The following is a 16,774-nucleotide window of genomic DNA, read 5'->3' on the forward strand; positions in this document are numbered from 1 at the left end:
AGTGCTCCTCTGAGTGTTGGTCTAACCTAGAGACCCTTGCAGCGCCACCTCGGGGAAACTCGAGGGCTGGTTTTAGTTGTATGGATTGCTTATCCGATTATGCCCTGAGAACGAGATATGTGCAGCTCCTATCGGGATTTGTCGGTACATTCGGGCGGTGTTGCTGGATTTGTTTTAACCTGTCGAAGTGTCTTGAAGAACCGAGATACCGAGTCTGATCGATACGTCTCGGGAGGAGGTCTATCCCTCGTTGACCGTGAGAGCTTGTCATGGGCTAAGTTGGGACTCCCTGCAGGGATTTGAACTTTCGAAAGCCGTGCCCGTGGTTATGGGCAGATGGGAATTTGTTAATGTCTGGTTGTAGATAACTTGAACCTTAACTTAACTAAAATGAATCAACTGAGTGTGTTACCGTGATGGCCTCTTCTCGGTGGAGTCCGGGAAGTGGACACGGTGTTGGAGTAATGCTTGCGCAGGTTGCTCTCTAGTTTCTCGCTCGTGCTTTGCTTCCTCTTTCTCGCTCTCTTTTGCGAACAGGATAGCCACCATATATGCTAGTCGCTTGCTGCAGCTCCACATATTTTACCTTGCCTTACCTATAAGCTTAAATAGTCTTGATCGCCAGGGTGCGAGATTGCTGAGTCCCTGTGGCTCACAGATTACTATTACACCAGATGCAGGGCCTGATGATTCCACTCCAGGTGACGCGCTTGAGCTCAAGTGGGAGTTCGACGAGGACTCTCAACGATACTATGTTTCTTTCCCTGATGATCAGTAGTGGTGCCCTGTTGGGGGTGATCGGGACCGTGTCGCATGTTGGGTTATCTTTTATTTTGCCACTGTAGTTGGGCCATGAGTGTTTGAATGATGTAATGTTATTGATGTACTTGATTGACGTGGCGAGTGTAAGCCAAGTATGTTACCCCCCCCCCCCTTTTATTATCTATATATTACATGGGATGTTGTGAAGATTGCCTAACTTGTGGCATATGCCTTCAATGCGATTATGCCTCTAAGTCGTGCCTCGACACGTGGGAGATATAGTCGCATCGAGGGTGTTACACCAACCAAGTGCCAATAATGCTTATAGAAGACCGCCGGTAGACCATCCATCCCCGGCGCCTTGAGATCGCCGATATCATCAAGGGCAGATTTGACCTCCTGTGGAGTGAACTCCGCTGCCAGAAAGTCGTTCATTTGTGGCGTGACTTTAGGGAAAATGTGATCAAGGATATCATTTGCATCATCACCTACCATGGGGGTAAACAGAGAGGTAAAATAGTTAGTAACAAGGTTTTTTATTGCCTCTTCATCCTCCACAACCAATCCATCCTCCCTCCTAAGCTTAAGAATGGCATTCTTCTTCTTCCTCTCCGATGCATAAGCTTGGAAATACTTTGTGTTTCTATCTCCCTTCGTTATCTAGTTGACATGAGCACGTTGCCTCCACACACGGTCCTCCTGATCTTGAAGCCTCTCAAGCTTGAAACTGATTGTTTGTTCTTTCCTCACTTGGCTCTCTGAGATGGGCTCCCTCCTGACCCTCTCTAGTTCTCCTTTCAACTTCTTAATCCTCCTCCGAAGATCCCCAAGTACCTCTCTACTCCAAGTATTCAGCGCCCTGACCACCACCCCCAACTTTTGTTGCACTCCAGGACCCGGTGCCCCCTCCCATGCCTCCCGGACTGTGCTGTCACACCCCTCCTCCAAAAGCCAACTGGCCTCAAAGCGAAGCAAGCACTCCCCCCTAGCATGGCGCTGCACGCGGGGACTCCCATCACATAACAGCACCACAGGGCGATGATCCGAATGGCATGGATCCCCGTTTACTACTTTGTATGCTGGAAACCGGGCACACCACTCAGGGGTAGCAACAACACGATCCAAACGCTCATGAATATAGCCTTGAACACGATAGTTTTTATTCCGCCAAGTGAAAACATCTCCCTTGAAACCGAGGTCAATCAAATTACAATGGTCGAGAGCATCTTGAAAGTTTTGCATATATTTATGAGCTCGGGGCACACCTCCTTGCTTCTCATGATTAAACAGGACCTTGTTGAAGTCCCCCAAGCATACCCAAGGGAGCTGAATTTGATGATGCAGAGTACGCAATAGGCGCCAAGTTTCCACCTTCCTTTCCATGTGTGATTCTCCGTAGATGCCAGTCAACCTCCATTTAAAACCGTTCTCCTCCTCCACAATTGCATCAATATGCATCCTTCTCATCCACCTAACAGTGACATTTATTCCTCGCCTCCAAAACAGAGCCAAACCTCCACTCTTCCCTACATTATTCTTCACTTCCATATGATACAAACCTAGCTTATCTCTAAATTTATTCATTCTTCCTCCATCCAACCTTGTTTCTGACAAAAACAAGATATCAGGGTCCTCCTCCTTCTGCAAGTTCAGAAGGCCTCGAACTGCCGGGCCATTCCCCAAACCCCGGCAGTTCCACGCCACAATCTTCATTGGGTTTCACAGGGCTGTCCTGGCAGCCCCGCGTCAGCATGTGGTTTGCCATCCTCAGCCTATCGCTGAACCTCCACGTCCATAACCTTCTGCTTCTTTGCAGCCTCAACGTCCTCCATCTCTTGGGCCTCCCCCACTCTTGGTTGGCAAGAGAATCTCTCCACTTCCTCCCGACGCTGACGCATCCCCCCCCCCCGATCGCCCTCTCTCTCCCCTTCAGCTTTTTGTAAGTGCCCCCTTCCTGCCATCCATCCTCCCACCACCTTTAGGTAGCTGTACTGAGGCCATAGCAGTTGCATTCGGGCTCAGGCAAACCCCTCCAGCGGTACTTTGCATGTCTTCACGTTGCATGGCCTTGGTTGGCCCGCTCACCCCATGCTATTCTTGCCATCCCTACCAGCTCCTTGCCCCGCCTCCCTTTCTCCCTCTGAAACCTTCTTCTCATCTTCTGCATATGTCAACCTTTTGGCTGCTCCTCCTCTTCCCCCTGTGTCCAACTTTTTGAGTGGGCTGGTAACCTCTTGGACCCTCTCCTCTTCTGCAATCTCCCCCCAACTCTCGTTATTTTTCCTCCAAGAGGGGGCATCACTGCCAGAGTAGGCTCTCCTCTCCCAAGCACCGCTATTCTTGATACCCAGACTCCGCCCACTCGCCCCCGCTCTGCTCTCACCCCATTTGCTTCGAGTATCACCACCAGCCTTACGTGGGAGGAAAGCCCGCAGCCAGGGTCCAAACTGCCGCTGCTCCCCCCTTTTCAGCTTTAGACCACACGATTTATCAGTGTGCCCAATGATTCCGCACACATAACAGAAGCCTGGCAGATATTCATACTCAAACGGGCACCAATTCTTCTCTTCATCTACCTCCCTTGCCGGCTCCACCACCATCGCCTTACCATTGTTATCCTTTGCTTCTTCCTCATCCGGTATAAACCCTCTCATCAAAGGAGCCTTGATATTCATCCGAACCTTTACCCTCAGGAACTTGCCAACCGCCCTGCCATCCGCCTGTGCATCCACTTCCAAGACTTCACCTATCTCTGCCCCAATTGCCCCCCCTGCCTCCCTACACATCATTCCTAGCGGAAGGCGCAAAACCCTAACCCAGATCGGGATGGAGTCAAACGCATAATCCTCCGGACGCTTACTTGCTACGAAATCCTCAAAGACGAGTAAATCATTTCCAAATTCCCAAGGTCCTCCTTCGAGCGCCATCCGTTTCCCCGACTCCTGTCCAAAGGTAAACATATAGATGTTCTCTCCAACCTCCTTGCACTCCAAACCCCTAATCGGGCACCAGATCCGGCCAGGGTTTCGGCCAACGCCTCCGCAAACACCGATTTCTCAGAGAGAAGTTTGGCCAGTGCCTGCGGCTCCACCACACCCGCCTTGCTCGATCCAGCCCAGCCGATCTTGATGCGCTTCTTCTCCTTGTCCGACAGCTTCAGATTCTGTAGCAGGCCTTCTACCTTCTCCATCGCCCCTTACACCAGGCCTACCGACGCGGAAATACCAATCTAGGGGACACAGGTGGTGTACGATCACGAGCCCTAGATCCCGTGAAAGGCTTTTGGTGGATGGGTTGGGCAAGATGAGACGAGAGGGCCACAGGCACCCAGGCGAAGGAAGAGATCTCCCCAAGGACACCCCAGAGTGGGCACCGGCAGCGAGGGAACAAACGGGAGCAGCGACCGAGGGACAACCCTAGATCGCCTTACGAGTCGCCAGACAACGGGAACCAACCGTCACCCAAGGGACGGACCCATGGCGTATATGCGTACTGGAGGGAGGGCCAATTTCTGCTCGTTTTGTTGATTGGCAAGGGTGCGCTGAACGTGGGCCGAGACTGCATGCTGGAGTAGGGAAAGGAGCTGCTGCCATCGTCTTTGGCGGCATGGCCCACATGCTAATCTCCATTCTGTTGCGAATCGCTGCAGAGGTGGAAAACCTGTTACATGCAAGCTGCCGCCGTCGGCTGTGATGGCAGGTGCCACGTGTCGGTTGCCGGACGTGCCACCACAATGTACGTGGTCTTTTTTGTCAATACGATTCGGGTGTGGTCTTTTCTGGCAATATGAATGTATAAGTGGTCTTATCTGGCAAAAAATCTTTTCCCTCATGCATACCTCCTCGCTAGGAAAGGTCTCAAGATACCATATCTCAATTCTCTCTACATCCCTACTACTACTTAACAGGACTTGGTACCGAAAGTACCTTTCTACACATGAGCTCATATGCTCTGGTGTGAACAGTAAAATAAATAAAATAGAAAAACATCTCAAAAAATTATGAAATTTTTTATGGCATACTTTAAGAAATGTCTGTTGTGCATGCACAATTTCATCACAAAATCACAAATTGATGGAAGTCGTGAAAAAAAACAAAATTAGAGCTCCAAAATGCGTTTGAAAGTAACATTTTCAGAGCATCAATTTTGGTTTTTTACCATGCCTCCCACCAATGTCATTTCGTGATGAAATTTTGCATGCACAACAAACATTTCTTAAAGTATGCCACAAAAAAATTCAGAACCTTTTGAAATGTTTTCTATTTTATTTATTCTACTATTCACAACAGGAGCATATGAGCTCAGGTGTAGAAACTCCACGTCCACTTGGTACATTCTTCTCATCTCATCACCTTTACTCTAAGTTGGCCTTTTCCTCTACATGCGCCCCCTCCTTGGTTTGGGATAGTATAAATTAAATTGGTACTTTCCTTTCCTTATCTTACTGGAAACCATGTTCTGCATTGACTCAATCAAATCCAACCAAAATCATGTTTTGCATTAACTCAATGAAATTAAATCAAATCTTACCAAAACACCAACTAAATCAAAACTTTACTTGCCCTCCCCAACTACCCAAATCATATCATATCATATCAACACCTCAACTAAATTAAAATTTTCCTTGCCTTCCCCTACACGTACTCAAATCAAATCTTAACAAAAATCTAGAATATAGTGGGTGTAAGGTATATGTCCGCCACGATCAGTGTTGAATCATTAGAATATGCATGCCCCCGTTGCAATGCAGGGGCAATTAACTAGTGTATTAGAAATGTTCAATGTGCATTTAAAAAAATGTTCATCGGGTATTCAAAAATATTTCGTGTGCATTTAAAAAATATTGATCAAGAATTTATAAGTATTTGTCATGTTATTCAAAAATGTATGTTGGGTGTTAAAAATGTTCATCGGGCATTAAAAAATTTCATCGAGTATTTAAAAAATGTGCATTAAAAATGTCCGTTATATATTAACAAAATTTTCAGTATATATTTTAAAAATCATCATATATTAAAGATATATCCATCATGTATTTTATAAGGATTCCTTGTGTAATTGGAAAATGTTCATGTATGCCAAATGAATGTTCGTGGGTAAAAAATAGTAACCATGTATTTTTTTTAAATGTTCAATATGTCAAAAGTAAAGTGAGAAAATAGGAAAAAAGAAAAAGAAAGAAACCAATAAAAAGGAGAAGGAAAATTAAAAGAGGAGAGATGAGAAAACAACGGAAAGGGGAAAATCATCCAAATGTGAATTTTTTATGAAATAACTCCCAGATCTATTATAAAGATTCACACCCTAAATATAACAAAAACTACAATGAGAAATTTGCACCATCGATGACCATTGCCACAACCTGGACAAGCAGCCGACACGCCACTGTCACCGCTCCCATACCAAAGCCAGCTTGACATTGCCGGTTACAGTCGGGAAGTCTTCTTGCACGTGCCCCTAAAGACCAGCGCCCTTGAGCCGCAATCGTTGTCATTAAACCCTTGAAACGATCTGAAGCGGGTGACATCAAATCTTGCTTGTGCGCACACACGGCGAGAATCCTAACCTCATTGTCCCAATGAGATGGCATGTATTTATGCCGGAGCTCCGTCGACTTGATCTCGATGAACAAACTCAAGGATGATCAGAGCCCGGAAGATTGGGTTGAAGATGCAGAGTCGCCATCTGCCCTGAACACCGCCTTGCGAGGAAAAACATCCCTAACCTAAACTACTAGCCGAAGGCAAGGCATCGGGACCCCCCTCCCCGCCACCGGCAGTGAGCCGCAAATAGAGGGGAGGTGGATCCACAGACTTGCCTGACGAAGTTTCAAGGGGATGAGTGCCCTAGCCGCCATAGTCGCGAGAGGGAAAGAGAAACCCTGATTTATATAATGTAACCAATACATTTACTATTTATATAATGTCCAGGGATCGTTGCTTCGTCACCTGAGCAAACAAGTGCAAGCTAACTTAGGCGTTAAAACCAAATAAAAATGAATAAAGAAACCAAAAAAAGGATGAAAAAAGAAAAAATGGAGAAAAAAAACTACAACCAAAGAAAAGACTGATGCAGAGCCGCTCCTCAACGCGTCCCTTACTGGGACGGCCCACAAAGCAGCGCCGGGCGCAAAAGGTGAGACATATTAGGAATTATTTTGCCTTTGTCTTAAAAAATAATTGGTTTGCCTCAAAAATATATTAGTAATTGGTACGGGCAACATATAGCTCTGACGCTCCATTCTCGAATATAACCTCGGTAATGGCTTGTTCGGTTAATCCCCACCACGAGGGAGGATTGGAGAGGATTGGGAATTAAGGTGGATTTTGACTTGTTGAAGATTTAATCCCTTCCAATCCCGTTCAACCCCCTTGAATTTCCTTGGAACCGAACTAGTCCTAAAGCAGTTTGTATTTTTTTAAGAAACACCTGTAACTTTATTTGTACTCATAACAATTACAGCTACACTGATTTAGAACTAAGATTCAAGAAAATACAAAGTAATTTCTATAATTAAGAATTACAATAAAATTTCTTGTAAACACCTTCTTCAGGATGTCAACCTCTGCTCGAAGAAATACTCCAAAGACTTCGGTAAAGAAGTTGCAATTGGACTGGAACAACGGTGTTGTCACTCTTTCACCCGCACGAACATTACCAATAAAGTTTTTTGAAAGCGCCTTGAGTCGCCATCCAAAAAGATGAGAAGCCTTGATCGATGAACGTACTTGGACCGGGGATGATCCCCAAATGTAAGCTATCAAATCATTATATCTTCACCATGTTGTTAATAAAAGATTTCACCCCCACAAAAAATCAGATCAACAAAAAAGGCTTGACGCAACAACATAAAATCATCAGATATGTGAAGACAGAAAACTCTCTAACCTCATGGCACCGTCAAAAGAACGAGAGTAAATTTATTCTCACAAAACTATGATGATCAGTAGACAACAACAACAACAACAACAACAACAACAACAAAGCCTTTATTCTCAAACAAGTTGGGATAGGCTAGAGGTGAAACTCATAAAATCTCGCAACCAACTCATGGCTCTGGCACATGGATAGCAAACTTCCACGCACCCCTGTTCATAGCTAGCTCTTTGGTGATACTCCAATCCTTCAGGTCTCTCTTAACGGACTCCTCCCATGTCAAATTCGGTCTACCCCGCCCTTTTTTGACATTCTCCGCACGCTTTAGCCATCCATTATGCACCGGAGCTTCTGGGGGCCTGCGCTGAATATGCCCAAACCATCTCAGACGATGTTGGACAAGTTTCTCTTCAATTGGTGCTGCCCCAACTCTATCTCGTATATCATCATTCCGGACTCGATCTTCCTCATGTGGCCACACATCCATCTCAACATACGCATCTCCGCCACACCTAACTGTTGAACATGTCGCCTTTTAGTCGGCCAACACTCAACGCCATACAACATTGCGGGTCGAACCGTCGTCCTGTAGAACTTGCCTTTTAGCTTTTGTGGCACTCTCTTGACACAGAGAGTGCCAGAAGCTTGGCGCCACTTCATCCATCCGGCTTTGATTCGATGATTCACATCTTCATCAATACCTCCATCCTCCTGCAGCATTGACCCCAAATACCGAAAGGTGTCCTTCTGAGGTACCACCTGGCCATCAAGGCTAACCTCCTCCTCACACCTAGTAGTACCAAAACCGCACATCATGTACTCGGTTTTAGTTCTACTAAGCCTAAACCCTTTCGATTCCAAGGTTTGTCTTCATAACTCTAACTTCCTATTTACCCCCGTCCGACTATCGTCAACTAGCACCACATCATCCGCAAAGAGCACACACCATGGGATATCTCCTTGTATATCCCTTGTGACCTCATCCATCACCAATGCAAAAAGATAAGGGATCAAAGCTGACCCTTGATGCAGTCCTATCTTAATCAGGAAGTCATCAGTGTCGACATCACTTGTTCGAACACTTGTCACAATATTATCGTACATGTCCTTGATGAAGGTAATGTACTTTGCTGGGACTTTGTGTTTTTCCAAGGCCCACCACATGATCAGTAGACGATGACGAAAAATATAAAGGTCTTGAAGATCTGAGATTGCTCCACGTCTCAGCGCCAAAATCACAGCCGAAGGCGAGAGTACCTAAATTTCTCAGATGGCAGCAGCAGCGGGCCGTATATTGAACTAAATATTTGACAGAAGGGCCTGCGTAATCCCACCGGGCCACGCCAGGCCCAATAACAGGCAGTGAGGTGGGCTGTCCACCACACCCCTTCTCTTCTTCTTCCTCCCCTTCCCATTTTCGCCCCTTAATAAACCGATAAAAAATAAAACAGAATCCACCAAATAAATCGCGGAGTTCCCAACGCTCTCCGCCCTCTCTCGCCCGCATTCCCCAATCCAATCCGCGGCGGCATCGGCGGCGACGCCACCACCACCGGGAAGCTCCGCCCCTTCTCCGTCTCCGTTCCCGTCCCCTCCCCTCCCCTCCACACGCGCCCGAATCGCGCCGCAGATTTCGCCGCCCCCCGCGCCTCCCCCGATTTCGGCGGAACAGCCGCTAGGGTTTCGATTCGCCTCGGGATCGGGTTCGGGCCCTGATCGGAGGCCGCCTTCGTCGTCCGGGGGTACAATCCGCCGCCCCCCCTGCTTCCTGGCACGGCAGGAACCATTTCCGGTAATGTTTCCGTTTGAATCCCCTTCTCGTTTCCGTTCCGATTTCTCGATCGTGGTGAGAACCGCGTATCTCTCAGACTCGCTGCGGTATTTGCAGGGGAAGGATACGGCGATGGAGGGGCACGTGTTCGGAGGCGGCAACTGGGGCTCGTCGCCCTACCCTGGCCCCAACGCCAACATCAACGCCAGCGTCAACGAGAACCAGTTCATGTTCGATGCCAAGGCCGCGCCGCAGCAGCTTCAGCTCTTCGGGAGCAACGCGGGTAATATGATGGTTCCCTTCCCCTGTTAGAGTTCAGTGTTGAGCCATTATGCAAGAGCCATTATGCAGTTATATGCTGATGTTGGGCAGATGTTGTGTGGTGAATTTGACCCTACCCACTGGTGCTTGTTGATTGCCTCTGCTGTAATTAAGTCTTGTTTGTAGCACAACCTAGCCACCTTTTGGACAGTAATATTGCATATTATATATTAAGAACGTTATCCCATGCTTCCCTGAATCCTAGTTCTATGTTAGCATTGAACTGGTTGTGCATTGGCCAACTCATTTTCATTGACGAAAACAAGGCATTTCCCCAATCAGATGGTCTTCTGACTGGGACCTTTAGGTTAGTTATAGAGGTGGTAAACCTTGTGTGCAGAACTCAATTGTGTGCTCCGAGGATGAATACGATGATGCATACATGCAAGGTTTCTTAAACCTGCTCATTAACATCCACATTTCTATGGTATTACCATCAGGCTGCACATCACATTGCAAGATTGTAGCCTCTATATGTTTATTAGTGACTTACCTAGCATATATGTATTATGAGATATTGGTCAATAGTTATTTAGTGATAATCTCCTTCCATCATTTTCTCTTGCCCTCCCATTTCGCTCTCTACTCAGTGTATTTCTATCAGCGAGTAATGTGTGTAACACAAATATTAAACTATTATTTATTGCATTTTTGGGGCTGATTCTCCTTTTGCAATGCCCTAATGCCTCGTACAATGCCTAGCAGAGCATTGTTTTCCTCTGATGAGTTTATGGTGGATTTCATTTCGAGTTTTGATAATTTTAGCAACAAAGACACACTTCTTGCTGCCATCCTTGTCGTAGATGTATTGGTTACATATCTATGTGTGCTTGATAATGCTTGCTTCGACGTTTTATGCCCTCGTAGCTCGAGTTTTTTTTATATCCACGAATAAACCTACCGATTAACATCTCTAGCTCTAACAGGAGTAGCTCGATGCACTTTACCTTTCACCACAGCACTAAACATTTCATGTTGCTGTCTTATTCTCAAACAAATGCTTGCTGTTCATCTAATTATCAATGCATTTACTGCAGTTGGCACCAGTGGATATTATAACTACAATGGAAATGGCAACCCATATGTTATGAACCAACCAAGAAAGACAAGCAATTGTGCAGCGGATGAAAAGAAGCTCAAGCTTCAGATGTCCTTGAACAACTTTCATGCAGGAGATGCCGACCGGTTGGCATGTACTGGTAATTCAAGTGTTGTGTCTACTGGGCTGAAACTGTCCTACGAGGATAATGAGCATAATTCTTCCTTCACGTCTGGTAGTGGAAGCATGTCTTCTTTGACTTCCACGACGCCTTTTGGTCATGATATTATGACTGAAATGGAGAAAGGAAACAAAGAGATTGACTATTATTTGAGAAGCCAGGTAAATATTTATCCTAATTTAGCTATCAACCAAATTTGAGCTCTCGTTGTTGCCTAGATAGCAATGGTGATATTTGCTGTTAGGACTTGCTTGTGTTCATCATGGAAGCACTATGCAGTGCAGTAGTGTGGAATGTTGAGTTATCCAAATATGATTCTGTAGTTTCCGGTGGCATCACTATGTACCACTTCCTAACCATGGAAATGGTTGTTCTTCGCACTTCCTGATTGCCAAATATAAAGTATATTGACATATTTCAGACTTTACAGTCATCCTACTTTTGTTATATTTGTCCATATAGAAATTCAGTACTCCCTCCGTTCCATAATGTAGTGCCTGTAGATTTTTACAAAAGTCAAACATTACAAACTTTGACCATGTTTATAGAGAAAAGTAGATAAATCTAGAATACCAAATGCACATGATTGAATACATCGTGAGTTATATTTTCAGAATATACATGTTTGGTATTGTAGATGTACATAGTTTTCTCTATACACTTGGTCAAAGTTGGCAAAGTTTGACTTTCACAAAAATCTATAGGCACTACATTGTGGAATGGAGGGAGTATCTGTTAATCTTAACTGTCTAGGGTGTGATTGCAAGAATATGGAAGATAATTTGCTGGTTCCTTATTGTAATAGTATATGCAGTCCTTAGTGATCCCGGTGTCATAGGCTCTGGTAGCTAACACATCATTTGGTTCTGATTGTTGAAACTTGAAAGTAAATAAAATGAGTCAGAGATTTCTGGTGTTTATGTTGTGTGCCTCTTTCCCACAGGTGGAACAACTCAGTAGGCGTGTGAAAGAGATGAAGCAAAGGCAGATGGTTTCTCTCGTGTCTACTCTCGAAAGAGGGGTAGGAAAGAAGCTGAGGGAGAAGGAGCTCGAGGTGGAGGCCATGAACAAAAAAAGCCAGGAGCTGAATGAACAGATCCGACAGGTGGCCATCCAGGTCCAGTCATGGCAGTCAGCCGCGCTCTACAACGAATCTGTTGCCAGCACCCTGAAGACCCAGCTCATGAAAGTGGTGGCGGACCACGCCAACCGCACCAGGGAAGGTTGCGGCGACAGCGTAGTGGAGAGCGGCGCTGTGCCCGGCCAGAAGAACATCAACACTGTCCCCGGAGGCTTCTTCAAGTCGTGCCTCCTCCCTGGAGTCAAGAGCGGCGTAGCCGGCAGTGGGCTTGCAGCCTGCAAGTGGTGCGGAGCGAAGGAGGCGGCAGTGCTGGTGATGCCTTGCCGCCACCTGTGCCTGTGCGCCGACTGCGATAGGGTCACAGATGCATGCCCTGTCTGTCAGTACCCCAAGAGCGGTAGCGTTGAGATCAACATGTCCTAGCATCAATCCTGTGTGTTTCGAATTGGACAGTGGTGTTATGACTCCGGTACATATAGTCAATCCGCCCCTCTCCCTCCATGATTCTGCCTTTGGTTTGCACCTAGCAAGCTGTAGTCCTAAAGTTTTGGTGGTGGACATAGATTGTTGGTCCGGTCTGGAACGATCAAAATTTTCCTGGACCCAGCGAGAGATGAGCAGATTGTTGCGAAATTCCTTCGTTCCAAACGTACTCCAGACCATCTCGACGGAGGTAATAACCAGCCTGCCAACATTGTGGCGGCGACATCATCATGTTCCACAGGACAGTTTTGGAAGATAATGATCGTATGGCCGAATACATCTCTTCTTGATGCAGAAACAAAAGAAAGGAGCCAAATGTGAGCAGAGGCACCATGTAATCCATGATGAGGGCCGCAGTCCGTTACAGGAGAAACAAAGACATGAGCAGCAAAAGGCCAGCAGGCACGCACACGCAACGCAACGTGCTGCTGCTGCTGGGTTTGCCAACGCCCAACGCAACGGACGAGTGCGTCTCAGGGCATCTTTCCCTGATCAGGCCACCATGGCACCGCCGGTGCGTGGGCTGCAAAACCAAACGGTGCCGGTGCGGCTCATGATTGCCGCCCGGGTCTATCTTTGGGTAAAGTTTCGTCCCTGCATGTGATGGATCATCCAAATGCAGCGTCTTATAAAAGGGCCAATCGAAGAACGGTTTTACTATTTTGTCATGATTCAGGGTGAATCTTCCCCCTCTGATCGAAAATAAGATCGATGATCCAAATGCAGTGTCTTCTAAAAGGGCAAATCGAAGAACGGTTTTTCTATTTTGTCATGATTCAGGGTGAATCTCACCCCTCTGATCGAAAATAAGATTGATCATCCAAATGCAGCGTCTTATAAAAGGGCCAATCGAAGAACGGTTTTACTCCCTCCGTTCATTATTATAAGACGTTTTGGACAGCTAGCTTTGAACTGTTTTGGACACTGTCTGAATTGTCTAAAACGTCTTATAAAAGTGAACAGAGGAAGTACTATTTTGTCGTGATTCAGGGTGAGCCTCGCCCCTCTGGTCGAAAATAAGGTCGTCCGGGATCGGAATGCAAATTTGCGGATCAGGGAGCCCCCGGTGGTTTTTCATTGCCACTTGGCATCTCCTCTCGACTGATTTTTTTTTTATTGAAAGAGAAGAAGAGAAAAAGATTTGGAAAACAAAATGGGATGGATAACTGTCATCTTTGTCCGCTATTCCTTGCAATCATTTGGCCGGCTCTTGGAAGGATTGGAGTGGACTGCAAATGGGGCGGGAGACGCTACCAGGCTTGATTGCGAGAATCCAATCGTGGAGCTACATCATCAACCGCTAATCATGAAATGTTGGTGCTATGCAGCCAGGTGGCCGTGGTTAATGAGAGCCATCTGCGTAGAGTCTCTAAAATCCTACGATTATGATTTTACTATCATGCTTTTCGAATGCTACTCATAAGCGAGCCATGTGATTATTCTAATATGTACATGTGACTGTGAGGCGATGAAGATTTTCAAATCAAATTTGACAGACTTCAAAAGAGCCTATAGGAAAAAAATACACGTTGGTCGCTCTACCACAAATCGAACAACACACACACACACAATATTATTTATTTATTTTTTGCGGGGAGCACACAATAATCTTAAGAAAATTATAAACTATCAACGTTAAACTTCCAAACCTGCTATGGTATCACTTTGATACATGAGGAGTGCAAGAATGATTGATTAAGCATGTCGTAAGCTATCAACGTTAATGTAAAGACAATCCAAAAGGTCCCCTAATCCTCTCCAAAAGAGGGCCATGGATGGATCCATCTAGTAGTTCTCGCAAGAAATAGTTAGCTATGACTTGTCCTCCTCTCACGATTGGAACTACAACTTAGCTAATCAACCTTTGAGCCAATGATAACCTCTTCCTTGACGTGTGTAGCATTGTTTAATCACTTCACGGTAGGAGCATGCCCATGAAATGTACTAGTACAAGAAGGATGGATATATACATGCATAGTGGGCCACCTTTTGCAGGGGATGAGTAAAGCATAAACCACACCTCGCCCTGTCTCACACCGCTATCATTCACTTGCACTTCAAGTCCAGAGGAGAAACGACCATCGAGCACACCACGCCTCCTCCCTCTCCTCATGCTTTGCTCCTCCCACTATAAATTGTCGCAGGCACGAACCCTTGTAAGCCAAGCCAAGGCGCGCACACACGCACGCATGTGCACGATCTTTAGCTGCCCCTAGCTTGCGCCATTAGAGCGCGCGGCTCGATCGACCGTGTAGGTCGAAATGGGGCGAGGGAGAAGGAGTGGCATGAGGGCAGTGCCGTTGTTCTTGGTGCTGGTGCTGGTGTTGGTGTTCATGGCCATGGCGAGGGTGGCTGCGGCCGAGGGAAGCGACGTTGCCGATGGTGTCGATGCCGGCGAGGACGAGGCTTTTGAGAAGAGGTTCTTGAAGCTGTGGACGGACGGAGGCGGCGGGGACGAGGAAGACCACCTCAGATGGTACGGTGATGACGACGATGATTATGGTGATATCTACGACGACGAAAAGGTCGAAGAGATGGTGGAGGAGGAGGAGGGGGAAGATGGCATTATGCTGGGGGTGACGAGATGCCCGAATCCGAACAAGAAGAAGAAGACGAAGAGGAACGTCGTGAAGGTCGACAGCTACGGCGCGGTGGGCGACGGCTGCGCCGACGACACAGAGGTATGCATGCTCCTCTCTCTTGCGTACTTGCGCATTATTCGACCGACGTGCAGAATAATTGTTCATGCCAACGTCGTGACACGCACGCACGGTCGTTCCTAATCCCATCGTCCATGGCGTGACGATAAGAACTGCTATCCTTAGCAGCAGGTGCATGGGAATGGTGAGAAACCGCCGGCAAGAAACTGCAGAGGCGTTTCCTGACGATCGAGCTCACCTTTTCTTTTTCTAATCGAAAAGTTCAGTTAGGTTAAAATAATTTCATAATTTTATGGTGTTGGCTGTTTCACAAGAGAACGGATTAGTCAACTTGCAACCCACATCCACGTTTAATTAATCACCAACAGGCCAATTTTTTTTATAGCTAGCTAAGATGCATTGCAATCTTTGTTGGCTTACAAGTTTTCTGTAAAATATACTGTATATAGCTACCAAATCACTGTATACATCACTCGGACTCTGCTTGATGCCGCAAGAAAAGCATGCACATGCGTATGGGTATCCATGCCTTACAAATGCGGCTATGATGATTGCCACACTTTCCCTGTGTTCTTGGATTGATCGGTGAGCTGACCTGTTCAGAGTAATCATAGAAAGAGATAAAGGGATTTGATAGCGATGGCGGTTGCTTAGCTTAACTGACTCATCGATCATTCAATCACCATCCACCACATGGCGGCGTGCAGATCTCGTTGAGAGATTCAACCTTTTAAGGAACCAAAATATGATTTGCGTGCACGCGTGCCTCTGCATATTTAACTTGTACTGCTACTTAATATTTCAATTTTTATATTTTAACAAAGCCACGGCTTTGCCCATTTCATTGTTAATCGTATTTATTGGCAAAGAGGAAAAGAAATGAAACAAGCTTACTCAAAGGAACCTTCAATGCAAGGAGATGAGAACTATACATGTTATATTTCATTTTCTTTAATTTTTTGTAAAAGGCCACCAGATCCCTTAACCAAACTCCATCATTACAAATCACCCTGGAAAACAAACAAACAATAAATTATATCTAGGCCCTTGGGAGCGGAGCACCTTCTACCTCCGAAAGGATCTGATGGCGTGCCGCTGCTGGAGCGGGTCCGACCTTGTTGCTTGCCGGCTAGGAGTCGTCGAGGCTAGCGTCCAAGCAGACCAGCGCCCTGAAGGTGAAGCTGGCATTAGAGCGGTGAAGGATCCGGCCGCCAACTACCCGCCTATAGTGCTGCCCAAAATGATGCTCATCAACTCGAAAAGTTGACATTGAAGCAAGGTCCGAGCCAGAGAGCAAATACCCTAGATGTTGCCGCCACCACTGGCACGTCGCTAGCAACACAAGGCACACCAAAACATTGTTCTCAAGGGTGCACTCGAAGACAAAGCTGACATACCCCTTGACCTCACGTCTCAATGCATCACCGAGAGCTAGAGATGGAGCTAGAACTGGGGAGTTCTTATTCAAACCACCGTCGCCTCCATCCATCGGAGGAGACACAAACCTAACCATAACTACGTAACAAGGTACTCAAAATTGTGATTTTGAATCAGATCAGAGCTCTGATGATAGGATTGCAAATCGTAGAATCTTAAGTAT

At 46.3% G+C, this 16,774-nt stretch overlaps 2 protein-coding genes across 3 annotated transcripts in view; both read left to right on the forward strand.

The window, feature by feature from the left end:
- Positions 1 to 9,087: 9,087 nt before the first annotated feature.
- Positions 9,088 to 12,704, forward strand: LOC119314832 (BOI-related E3 ubiquitin-protein ligase 1-like). 2 transcript variants are annotated; one of them, XM_037589516.1, is made up of 4 exons: positions 9,088 to 9,430; positions 9,527 to 9,692; positions 10,768 to 11,111; positions 11,894 to 12,704. In XM_037589516.1, exons 2-4 carry the CDS (start codon positions 9,542 to 9,544, stop codon positions 12,452 to 12,454), a joined length of 1,056 nt encoding a protein of 351 aa, XP_037445413.1. In that variant the 5' UTR covers positions 9,088 to 9,430; positions 9,527 to 9,541; the 3' UTR covers positions 12,455 to 12,704. The 2 variants fall into 2 exon arrangements, with proteins under 2 accessions (XP_037445413.1, XP_037445412.1); XM_037589515.1 differs by having other exon boundaries at positions 9,088 to 9,692.
- Positions 12,705 to 14,570: 1,866 nt separating this feature from the next.
- The window catches only part of LOC119314834 (probable polygalacturonase At1g80170), a 5,152-nt gene continuing 2,948 nt past the window's right edge, over positions 14,571 to 16,774 (forward strand). Inside the window, exon 1 of the mRNA XM_037589517.1 lies at positions 14,571 to 15,195. Within this exon, the coding sequence (XP_037445414.1) occupies positions 14,776 to 15,195 (420 nt within the window). The 5' untranslated portion in view covers positions 14,571 to 14,775. The remainder of the gene's footprint in view (positions 15,196 to 16,774) is intronic.

The sequence above is a fragment of the Triticum dicoccoides genome, chromosome 6A (genome assembly GCF_002162155.2).
Source record: "Triticum dicoccoides isolate Atlit2015 ecotype Zavitan chromosome 6A, WEW_v2.0, whole genome shotgun sequence".
NCBI classification, from domain to species: domain Eukaryota; kingdom Viridiplantae; phylum Streptophyta; class Magnoliopsida; order Poales; family Poaceae; genus Triticum; species Triticum dicoccoides.

Bases quoted from the DNA above. Each gene is read 5' to 3' on its own strand.
- LOC119314832 (XM_037589515.1), top strand. From the start codon at position 9,434: ATGTTTCCGTTTGAATCCCCTTCTCGTTTCCGTTCCGATTTCTCGATC. The intron at 9,693-10,767 runs GTAATATGATGG...CATTTACTGCAG, and splicing joins GCTCTTCGGGAGCAACGCGG to TTGGCACCAGTGGATATTAT. The intron at 11,112-11,893 runs GTAAATATTTAT...TCTTTCCCACAG, and splicing joins ACTATTATTTGAGAAGCCAG to GTGGAACAACTCAGTAGGCG.